Below are 11,876 nucleotides of genomic sequence, written 5' to 3' on the forward strand. Positions count from 1 at the left end.
ATAAATATATAATAAATAGCCTATAATAACTACTAAGTAAAACTATAATATAGCTATCTTCTTATAAAGCTTTAATAAATTATTATTAGCCTTACTTTTATTTATTTTTAATTTTTTTTTTATTTTATTAAGCTAATAATTATAAGATAATATTAAAAATAAAATTATAATAAGAAAAATATAAAAAATTAAACTTATAAAATAATATTATATAAGTATTATTATAAGAATTTTTATTATAAATCTATTTATTATAATAAGTAAAATCTATAGATATTAAGTATTTTTTTACCTAAATAAAAGTAATAAATATAAGACATATTAGCCTTTTTATTAATAAACTTAATAAAAAAGGTAAATATATTAATTTCTTTATCCTTATAAGAAAATTATTTAGAGATATAATTAGATATTATATAATATAATAATAAAAGGTCTAAGTTAAGATATATTAAAAATAAAACTAAAAAAATAAAAATATATAAGTCTTAAAAATAAGACCTATTAGAGAAGAGATATTATATTATAACCCTTATAGCTATATTATATAATCCTTATAAATCCTAATTCTAAACTATTAATTATAATAAGACTAATATATTAAGAACTAATATTATTCCTAGATTATATTAATCTTAGAATAATATTATGCTTTCTTATAAATCACTTTACTTAAAGAAGCCTAAGTGTATAAAATATATTTATTATATTTTCCTATATAATAGCTACCTTAGCTACTAATATAACTTAATTATACTTAATACCTTTAAGTATATTACTAGACATAATACCCCTATTATTTAAGCATAGCGCGACTAGTCTATCTGCTATTATTAGCCCAGCACGACCGGTTTATCCCTTGGGAATACACATGATCGTCACACCCAAGCTTACCACCAGCTTAGGTTAAAGCAGCAACTACTTAAGATCATAAGCGAGAAAGGAAATAATGCATGTCGATATTCCCATTGCGTATTAGGCTATTTTAATTATATAAAGAAATCGGATTGGAATGGGCTGGTAGAGAAATGCAGCCTTGCCAGCATCACTTCGACTTCTCCACAATGCTTTAATCTTCGCCTGTCCCGCAAGTACTTTTCTATCTCGGGTTGGGCACCGGCGTAGGGCTGCTGTCTAGATCATTCTTCATGTGAAGATGGATGTTGGCGACAGTCTAGGAAATAACACAGCGGAAACAGAGGAGTCAAGGACGGCCTCTTCTGGTGATGACTCGACAGCATAGTTATGGGCTACTGGAAACATCTCAGCCAAGACTAGTCAGCAGCTATTCACCGAACATGCCTAGATACATACCACCATTAAAGTGGAATGGCTCAAGATAGCTGGTGAATAAATCACATACGACTGTCGTGGCGAGGTGGTGACGCCACTGATATTTTGATACTACCACGGAAGATCCGACCTAGGGATCTCGGAAGGGTCCAACACCCGGCCCCAATCTTGCTCAAACCCTGCGTCGACATCCGAAGTTGTCTCCCATGACATATCGTCTACCCCGCTTGTTGTGCCATCTTCCCGCTCTCCCAGACCATACTTCTCCACCTCATCAGGATCCATATCTTCAAGAAGCTGCCAAATGCGGCGCCGATTAGTGAAGCCAGGAGGTACATCCAGCCCTACCTCGCCGTGGTTCCATGCCCTGATGTCGCTGTGCTCGGGATAGGTAGGGGGTTGAACGCGCGCCATGACCTGCCGGAAGAGCCTCTCCCAATCCCACTCCTTGCCGTCTTTGTCTTTGAACTCTAACACAAGAGTGTTGTCGAGATCCCAAAGAAATGGGATTCGGATTCGAACAAAGAGTTGTTTCCAGTATGACTGCGGTAGCAAACGAGTGCAGTCCAGGCTGATAGTTCCCTCCAGCAGAAGTGATATGATCCTGTCGTGGAGCTCTTGGGGCAGGCTATCCAGGCTCGTTTGCAGGCTGCCAGGGCGATCTGTATGAGGCTCAACGAGCTGCAGGTTTGACAGCAAACGTCTGGAGAGATCTGGAATAACTAATGGATCATCGAGCCACTAGGGATGGGTTAGTAGAGCGAAATGGGAGGCCGGGGCTGTTGTGCTCACCCAGTTGTAATATGATCCAGGATGGTAATCAGGAATATAGTAACTACCCCAACGCCTGCGCGCTCCACCTGGCCTTTTCGGGAGTGGAATGAGGGGCAGCCAATGAAAGAAGCTGAGGCCTGTCCGGACCCTTACTGTTACCTCGCATCGCCGATCAAGAGTGACCCAAAGATCTCGAAGGGATCTCAGCTGTGAAGTCGGCGATGTCTGCATCACCAAAGAGGCCATCGTCAGACAGGCCTCGTGTACACCAAGGCACCAATGAAGGCCGGACGGGCCATCAGGAAATAGGTCCTCAGACTGGAATTGCCTTTGCAGGTGAACTTTCCGGCCGCTTTGATATAGCCTTAAATATCCCATGGCGCCGTCACATAGGCTGGCAGCATGCGCTATTATCGGCACGCTGAGGGTGTCATCTTGTTGTCGTCTGCAGTATTGCTCGTGAGGGCCTATGAGGGCGATAACGGTCTTTTGCCATAGTGAAGGTTCCCAAGCGACGGGGCCAGACTCGTAACCAGGCCTGCCGTACATTTGGTAGCCGCATATCGCGCAGTGGGGGAACTCGTTCGCGCAACCCATGTTGCGATAGCGGTGGACGATAGAAGCGGAGGTTTGACAAGAAGGAAGTAAACACTGCCTTGTTGCCTGCGCCTCGTCGGTGCCTTGTTTTTACCTCGTTTGCGGGCCGAAGCGGGTGGGCCGGTGGTTGTTCCGATCGACGTTTTTTTTTTTTTTCCGGAAGAAACATCCCGTAGGAGTTGGTAAGCTCGTATATGCGGCTGTGAAACACATTGATGTGCGTGCTGTACCTTGCTCCGTGCCTTGCATGAGATTGCATGCTGCTCCTGTGGGCCGTTTCACCTGCACGTCCACTCGAACTGGACGATGAAATGGCAGTCCCTTCAATCTCTCATTGAGAAGCGTAGAAGCCTGTGCCCCGTAGGAAGCCGCTAGAACGTGCCCTAGCTGCCATGCATGGGCCGTTCACTAATGGAGCACCCACTGCATTTGGTTTGTGTGAAACAAACGATGGATTGCAGCGTCCTGGATGTTCCTTCAGTGCTGGCTTCCAGACCGCCAATGATTGTCGTTATTTCGAGGGTGACCTGTCATCCATTTGACCTCATGAGCCTTGCTCATGCAATGGAACCATAATGTGAATTGGATCATCATGTGCTAGATTAGATAGGGACATTCTGTGCGCCCCGAGTTTTCGGCCACGACATTCGGCACCGACCATTGCTCGACAACTGCGCTGCGGATCGGGGCTCATCTGTGTGCAAGGAAATGCCCGCATCCTATTTTCAGCTGCCCAGGATGAGTGAACTCAAGAAAATTCTCCAGATTTTTTTACTACAAGGGAAATTAATCAAGGTAAATTGCAAAGATCATAGTAAGATATTTAAGAACTAAATGTCCTGGCACCTCTTCTCCATGCTATCCCACCTCACATTCGTTTCTTTGGTCTTCAGCCATTCGTTAACCCCACTGTATTCATTCTTTTCTTTCCTATTCTCATTATGAGAATTCTTCTTTTGCTCTGGGCCTCAGGTGCCCTGGGCGGGCCTTGTAGGCCGTCTAACCCACACACAACTGGCTCTTCACTCCCTCCTTATCAGTCAGCTTCGACTGATATCGACTCCCAATCTGCCTCTGGTTCCATGAACAGTTTGTCTGCTAGTGGCTCTCAAGAAGGCACCTCTGCTGGCACTCTTTCATCGTGGCTCACCAGCAGTGTCAGCGGGACTATTCCTGGCCAGCCCGGCAACACCAACACCATCCCTGGTCAGTCTGACAGTACCGACACTGAGACTGATCAGCCAAGCAACACCAGCACCAACACCAACACCAATACTATCCCTAGACCTGATGACTCCAACACTGTGCCTGGCCCGACTGGAACTGCCACTTCTGGCCAGTCTGGCAGCATTGAGACGGAGACTGGTACTGCCTCTATCCCCTCCGGAGTCATTTCCGAGACCACCCTTCCCGGAACAGAGCCTGGCTCTACGCAGCCTGGAAACACTGAGACAGGGCCCTCGACAGTTGATGGCACTGAGACTGGAGTGACTGGCACCGAGACCAACTCTGCTGGAACGCAGAGAGGCTCGCCAAACACCGAAACTGGCTCTGCCGGAACCGAGACCGACTCTACTGGTACTGAGACTGGCCTTACTCACTCCGACAACACCGAGACGGGAGTCACCACTGATACCGGCGCTTCCAACACCGAGACCGGCATTTCTGTCACTGAAAGCAACCCTACCCAACCCAGTGGTACTGAGACCGGTCCTTCAGCCCCTACTGGCACCGAAACTCGTACTGAAACAAGCTTTGTCGGCACTCAGAGCGACTCAACTGGTACAGAAACTGGCTTTTCAGGTACTGAGACCGGTCCTACTCAGCCCGGCAATACCGAGACTGCTTCTTCTGGCACGGAAGGCAGCGTCACTCATCCTACAGGCACCGAGACGGGATCTGCTACCGAAACTGCTGGTCCTTCTGGTACCGAAACCAGCTCTGCCGGAACTGAAGGCAGCGGTACTCAGTCTGGTACAGCAGAGACGGGGGCCACCGAGCCAGCTTCTTCTGGAACTGAAACCGCTCCTACTCAGCCTGGCAACACTGATACGGCTTCTTCTGGCACCGAGACTGGCACCGAAACTGGTCCTAATCAGCCCTCGAACACCGAGACGGGAGCCACTGAGACTGAGCCATCCGGTACTGAGACCGGCTCTTCTACTACTGAGAGCAATCCTACTCAGCCCGGCACTACCGAGGGTGTCACCTCTGAGACGGGGCCTTCTACTGAGACTGGGCCTGCTGGAACCGAGACGGCCTCCTCTGGCACTGAAGCTGAACCTACTCAGCCCGGAGCCACTGAGACGGCAACTTCTGGCAGTGCAAGCGTGACAAGCGATGTCCCGCCTTCTACTACTTCAGCTGGTGTCCCGACAACTCTCCCTCCCACTACAACCACGTCGGGTCAAAGCGAAAGTTACGCCTCCACTGTCACCGCCCCTCCTGAGAACTGGTCGCCTACCTGTGCCTCTGGCCACCCTGAGTGGACCACCAACACCTGGATCACCACTACCTCAGAGGGTTCCACCGAGCAGACCGTTGTTCCCGTCATTGTCGGCTCCAAGGAGTGTGACGACGATGGCTCTGGCCTTATCCTCTTTGGCTTCCCTCCCGTCACTGGCGTCTGGTTCAAGTTCCCAGGCTTCCCCGGCTTCTCATTCCCTTGCATCCAGACATTCATCACCAAGTGCAATGACCCACCAAAGTCCGAAAAAGATGACGACGATGATGATGACGACGACAAATCATCCACCGCTTGCAGCGAAACATCCACTGCCAGTGATTGTCTCGTTGCTTGCACCACATACACAGGACCCGTTGATGCCGAAATTACGCCAGATTGTACCACAACCTGCACCAAGACTCACACTGGCTGCAGTGTGACTGGTGTCACCTCGACAACAACTGAGGCTGAAGGCTGCAGTGCCACTGGTGGTGGTGAAGAATGCGCAGAATGCTCTGACGAACTTCTATACACCATGGACGGAAGCCTAGGCAGGGATGTAGCGGATGAGAATCCGTTCGTTGAGAAGAGATGGTCATCTCCCGAAGCCAACCAAATCAATAAGGACAACAAGTTGGGCAACTGTTACATCCCGGCGAGTGTCCCCATCACGTTCCCCGAGTACCCTGAAGGCAACGACGTCTTCCTGTACGAACAGGCTATCAAGAAGTCAGGTAGCTCACCCTTGAGACTTATCGATAGATGGTACTTCTGGGAACGAAGGAATGACAATCGCGGTTGCTATCTGACTGTCAATGGACCTAAACCGTCCAACCAGTACTTTGGTGGAAAGCCGCTCCCTGCCCCAGATGCCGCCAATTACAAGGAGAAGGCGCCGTCGATTGATCACATCTTCGAGAAGAGCTTCCTGAAGGACTTTTGGTGGTCCATCACCCCCAGCAATGGACGAGGTCAGAGTATCCGTGGCACCAAGCCCAGCCAGCCTGCCCAACAGATTAGCTGCGACGACTTGATCTACTATGGCAGTGCCATGTCATCGCCCTTCGGATCTCAGCCAAACAACGCACAAGACATGGAGTTCGTCAAAGACGTCTTTAACACCTATCCCGGAGCCAAGAAGAACCCTGGCGGCCAGGAGCACCAGCAGATCCAACCCCTTGATGCCCACTTCCTCGACGACTTCATCGGCGTGGATGCATGGACGAATGAAGCCAAGGTAAGTCAATTTGACGGTACGAGAGTGAGACTTTGCTAACGCTGCGCCACAGGGGTTCGCCACCACACCACAGAACATTCGAAAGAAGGTACGAGAGGGCGTGAACAAGGTGATCAACTGGCAGACACTCAGTCTGGCGCAAATGGAGGGGGAAGTCAACAAACAAATCGAGATCATCGACAAACTCTTCGTTGGTGTCCAGCTGGCCAACCAACGTCATTCTCACGAGGCCATGATCCGGCAGAATCTGCGTGTCTACAAGGCGCTGTAAGTATTCCGACATTGGAGCATCTCAACAAAAGCTAACAGTGTTACTCTAAAGCCTGGATATGGACAAGAATGCCCGGGATTGTCTTCAGGATCCTGCAGTCGTCGACAACAAGTGGTCGTTTGCAGAACGATACAAGACCTTCATGGAGAACCGATTCACCGGCACCGAGACCCATTCCATCAACCAGGCGATTGCACAAGCCTTCGCTGCCATGCCTGGCAGAATTCAGCAGGATCTCAACGATTGCAAGACGGCCATGCAGAACAAGATCAATGGCAATACCCAATGGAACGCGCAACAGAAGGCGACTCAGGAAAAGATCTGGAGGCAGAAGTGGTCCATCTTGAACTCGCGCTATAACACTTTGGTTGCACGGGCAGCAGGGCAGGGCACTACCACCATCAACGTCGCATGGGACTGGGACATTGGTAACATTCCCAAGAAGCGCGATGAAGTTGAGGAGGGGCCTTCTTGCAAGGTCGCGTCGACTACTACCGAGAGTGCCACTACTCTGTCAACTGTTGTTTCCAGGTCTGAGACAGAGTCTGACCCTACCTCGACTGGACAGCCGCTCACCAGATGCGACAATGATGACGAGTGTAAGGATTGGAACTGTGATGAGGGGAAAACTGCCACTTGTGCCACCGTGGTTCTCCTCCCTGGCTTCAAGATCTGCCAATGTGAGGGTGATGTTCCCTCCTCGACAACCAGCAGCGCTCCTGAGCCCACAAACACTGGTGAGGGCAAGGGATGCTTGAGCAACAACGAGTGTGAGATGGACTGCGAAGAGGGCAAAGAGCCTACTTGCTTCCACTGGCCTTTCAACCCCGATAACGCCTTTGGCACCTGCGTATGCCGCCTGATCCCCACGACCACCGAGACGCCAACCCCGACAACAACATCCACGACATCCACATCCACAACTCCTCGAAAAACAGTGACTGTGACGGCTGAGCCTGATCCAACACCAACAGCTTACTGTGATGTCTACGCTGCAGGTCTCTTCTGGTACGTCGAAATTACGAGAATCGATGGTTGGAGCGACGACGAGGGGGCGAAGCTCAAGGACGAAGAGGGCGGCTGCGGTGCAATGACAGGCTGGCACTGGTACGGCGAGACAGAGAAATGGGGCACCAGCGTGGCCTTTAACCTACCATTCACCATCAAGGCAGGATGCGTAGAGCGAGCCATCGTCTCAGCCGGAGGACCCAAGCTGGAGTGTGACTCTCACCCAACCTGGGAGATTACAGATAAGAAGCTAGCCAAGGGTGACACCAAGATGGCCATGGCAGCTCAGATGCTGAAGCCGGATGAGCCTTCCTTGCCAGATCTGTACCAGGAGGCCGTGGAAGAGTCGGAGGAGAAGTATGGAACGGTCACGGTCACGGATCTCTATACTCCAGTGGTTTGGAGCCAGCCCACATCTAGTGCTACGCATTAGAGTTGAATTTAATGAATATAACTAGTCTGAGCATTTAATACATGTTTGATAACCAGATATAAAGCGCCATTGTGACAGATCCGGAATAATGAAAGGGATGTTTTCTTAAACCAGTGAGAGGAGAATAGGTATCTATCTGTTTTATGCTGACTTGATCGCGACGCCAAGTCTCAGTGTTAAAAGGTGCCCGGTTCACAAGCATAATTAGCCAAACACACGAACATATGGGTATATAGAGCTCTCTGTCTGGATAAAGAGATCCTAGAGGGTGCCGTTTGTCTAGCAACACTTGACAATCACTTTGAGATGAGGAGCTTTTTTCCATGACCTCTATTTTGTTTCGCAGTGTAGAATTTTCACGAGCCCTGCCAGCATCTCATAGCTTTCCCCCATTCTTTTTCTCGCATACGGTCTGAAGAGCCGCCTTGAAAATGTCCAAACCCAGATCCAGGTCCTTCGCCTCAATCGTCAACGGAGGAACCATGCGAATACAAGGTCCAGCAACGATGACCAAAAGACCGCGATCTCGAGCATTTTGGATCACCTCGGGTATCTTTCCGCTAAACTCTGGCTGCAACTCGATGCCGAGCATCAGGCCGTGACCTCGGACATCCTTGATAACCCCTGGCATCTTGGCCTGCAGATCCTTCAGTCCCTTGACGAGATGATCAGACTTGACCTGGACCTGCTTGAGGAAGTCATCCTTCGACACGCGGTCGAGAACGTTGTTTGCGATTCGGCATGCGAGTGGGTTGCCTCCGTAAGTCGTGCCGTGGATTCCAAGACCAATGGTTTCTGCAACCCGTCGCGTCACAATGGTAGCACCGACAGGGAAACCATTGCCCAATGCCTTGGCCGTGGTGAGAATATCTGGCTCCGCAAAGACCTTGTTGGTCTTGGGGTCTCTCAAAGAAGGATGGGCATGGGCCCAGAGGGACCCCGTCCGGCCGATTCCGCTCTGCACCTCGTCGGCAATCAACAGGGCCTTGGTCTCGTCGCAACGTTTCCGCAGAGCAGTCATGAACTCTGCCTTTGCGGGGTAGATGCCTCCCTCTCCCTGCAATGGCTCAACGATGACAGCACAAGTCTTGTCAGTGATGAGAGAGTCGAGTCCCTCGACCGAGTTGAAGGTGCCGTGCTTGAAGCCAGGGACCAGAGGCGCAAACGGCTCGCGATACTTGGGGTTGTAAGTGGCCGACAAGGATCCAAACGAGCGACCATGGAAGGCATTGGCAAAGGCCACGACCTCAAATTTGTTGCCAGAAGGATCGATCTTCTTGGCAAAATTGCGGGCAAACTTCAAGGCTGCTTCGTTGGCTTCTGTTCCTGAACTGGCCAAAAACACTTGGTGCGCATCTGACATGGTACCGGAAGATTTCGTCTTGGAAACGAGGTTCCTGGCCAATACATCTGCCCATTCGTTCTCAAACAGCATCGAGGCATGCATGAGCTTGCCGGCCTGAAGTCAAAGACCCGGTTAGTACTGAAGCCTCCAAGAGGGCGGAGCGACTTGCCTGATCGGTGATGATCTTGGTGATTTCGGGATCAGAGTGACCCAGCGAAACAACGGCGATACCAGAGGTAAAGTCCAGGTACTTCTTATTGTTGGAAGCGGTGACATATGATCCCTCGCCCTTTGTGAGCATCAAGCTCGGGCGGGGGTATGTAGGAAGTATACCTGACCCCGAATCAGGTTTCTGGGCCTGAGCATCGCCTGGGAGAGTTGCCTAGGTGAATGTGAGTAAAGGCAAGGTTGATATACACTCGGGTCCCACCATTTTGGAATAGAATGACGGTATTATTGGGTTGTAAGGAATAAGCACAAAGTTTGTGAGAAAGGCTGTCTCTTGAAGCCTTTTGTACCGTCACCACTGGCGGCGCCGGAGCCGACGCGAGACTGGGAACCGACACAAAGCGTAACAAAGACTGTCCAAACTTCTCCACAATTCAAGCCGCCAAGGTGTTCCTGATCAACGGCGAGGTATCACGGGACTCATCAGATTGATGGGGTTGGGGGACGCTAGACCTAGGATAGTTGGTTCAACATCTGCCGGCCAGTAATCCTGCGTCATCAAAGCGGGGAAGTTGTAGATATTCGGTGCCGGTCGGTTCCTGGCCGGCTCCGAGAATTGATGATAGGAATGACGAGTTGGTCATATGGAACTCAGCGATATGGGATCAATTATCTGGGTAGATAACCAGCTGGGGCAGTCAAGAAGATGCAATGTGTTCCAAAGTGAACAGGCATTCATTAACACAGATTGCTTATGGCTGCAGTGCCACTTGTTCTGGTCATCAATGATGTCTCCACAAGATGCCTTGGCCACCATGATAAAGATTACAGTTAGAGCACCGTCATGTTTGAGAAGGATCATAAAAATCCCCATACGTTGAGAGATACTAGATATCTATGTCGTGCTACTGAGATGCAAGCAATGGCCGGAGTGCGTCAATCAACTTTGTAGTGCCATACCGAACGGTGTCAGAATTAGGCTCGACGTCAACAAGGCCACCCTCATTTTGGGCATCATTGGCCTTGATCAAGAGTTCAGCAAGAGTCACACTCATGACTCTCTCAAAAGCATCCTTCCATTGTGAACGAGGCACAGCCTCTACCTCGAATGTCCGACCCAGCAATTCACCCAAAGCCGTCGCCACATCCTTGGCGCTGTACCGGCGCGGGCCCTCGGCATGCACAATCTCCACGTCCTTGTCGCTGGGGGGTTGCAACAAGATATCAGCAGCTATCAAGCCTAGGTCTGGTGCTGAAATCGTGGGAAACGGCATATCGACCGGATCGTGAAAGCTCAACAGAGTGCCAGACTCTACCGCCGCTGGGATAGCACGTCCCCATCCTTGCATATGTTCAGCCGATCGCAGAAACACCTTCTGGCAGTCGAGTTTGCGAAGTCGTTCCTCGAAAGTACGGCACATGGTAGGCATTCCGATATCATGAGTGATGTGAGCCCCGTAGTCAGAAATCGCCAGCACACGCTTCGGACGAGCCTCTTCAAGCGCGGCAGCCAGACTCTCGATCGCTCTTCGCATCTCCTCGGCCGTGTCTTTCGCCTGTGGAGACGGGGGAAGGATGATTTGGACGGTGTCTGCATCCCCGATCGCCTTTGCGAGGGCTAGAGAATCCTGCAGGTCGGCCACCGCAATCTCGCAGCCGAGTTCACGCAGTGGCGCCGCCTTTGACGCATCGCGAAGAATCGCTCTAACAGGGACACCAGCTTTGCGCAATGCCGATGACGTTGCAAAGCCGACTTTGCCGGCCGCTCCGAGGATTGCATACATGTCGAGTTTTGGACTTAGGATAAATAATATGGTCTAGGGGAGTAAATGATATTGTGTTGTCGATCTTCCTTAGAAAAGGGTTCTGAAGACGAAGAGATTTGGTCTCAAAAAAGGCATAAGAAACCAGGGAAATTATAAAGAATTCATTATTGATTACAATATTCGGAGTTGGTAGTGACGCATATCAATAAACCCGTAGATCTGCATATCTCCAAAGCCGTGCACCTGTAAATCCGAAAGCCTGTCAGCTCCAAGGTCAAATACAACTCCGTAAACCCGATTTCCATATTTAGTACATCATGGACCCACTTTATGGTTTGCTCACCAACAGTGTGTGTTTTGTCATGGCGACCTCCTGGTATAAATCTAAACCTAGGAGTAATACTTCAGCTAGGGTTTGCATATAACTAGTTTCGCGTTAGAGAAGAGTTATCAAGAAACAGGCCGGGGGCTTGATGATGTATATGTCAACCGTTAGGCTAGCTCTGCACACGGCTCTGACAACGAATTAATCAACCCT

The 11,876-nt window shown here is 49.8% G+C and overlaps 3 protein-coding genes across 3 annotated transcripts; all 3 read right to left on the reverse strand.

Moving 5' to 3' along the window:
* Positions 1-1,404: 1,404 nt before the first annotated feature.
* NCS54_00905300 (Hypothetical protein) lies at positions 1,405-2,664 on the reverse strand (the record flags this gene model as incomplete). The annotated part of the gene is made up of 2 exons (XM_053154413.1): positions 1,405-2,034; positions 2,086-2,664. 2 exons carry the CDS (start codon positions 2,662-2,664, stop codon positions 1,405-1,407), a joined length of 1,209 nt encoding a protein of 402 aa, XP_053010388.1.
* Positions 2,665-8,435: 5,771 nt separating this feature from the next.
* NCS54_00905400 (Acetylornithine transaminase) lies at positions 8,436-9,837 on the reverse strand (the record flags this gene model as incomplete). The annotated part of the gene is made up of 3 exons (XM_053154414.1): positions 8,436-9,518; positions 9,574-9,786; positions 9,835-9,837. The coding sequence occupies 3 exons, from the start codon at positions 9,835-9,837 to the stop codon at positions 8,436-8,438; spliced, it is 1,299 nt and encodes a 432-aa protein (XP_053010389.1).
* Positions 9,838-10,477: 640 nt separating this feature from the next.
* Positions 10,478-11,356, reverse strand: NCS54_00905500 (NAD(P)-bd-dom domain-containing protein; the record flags this gene model as incomplete). Its single annotated transcript, XM_053154415.1, has 1 exon — positions 10,478-11,356. The coding sequence occupies one exon, from the start codon at positions 11,354-11,356 to the stop codon at positions 10,478-10,480; it is 879 nt and encodes a 292-aa protein (XP_053010390.1).
* Between the last annotated feature and the right edge of the window lie 520 nt (positions 11,357-11,876).

Source organism: Fusarium falciforme, chromosome 7 (genome assembly GCF_026873545.1).
Source record: "Fusarium falciforme chromosome 7, complete sequence".
In the NCBI taxonomy this organism is placed as follows: Eukaryota; Fungi; Ascomycota; class Sordariomycetes; order Hypocreales; family Nectriaceae; genus Fusarium; species Fusarium falciforme.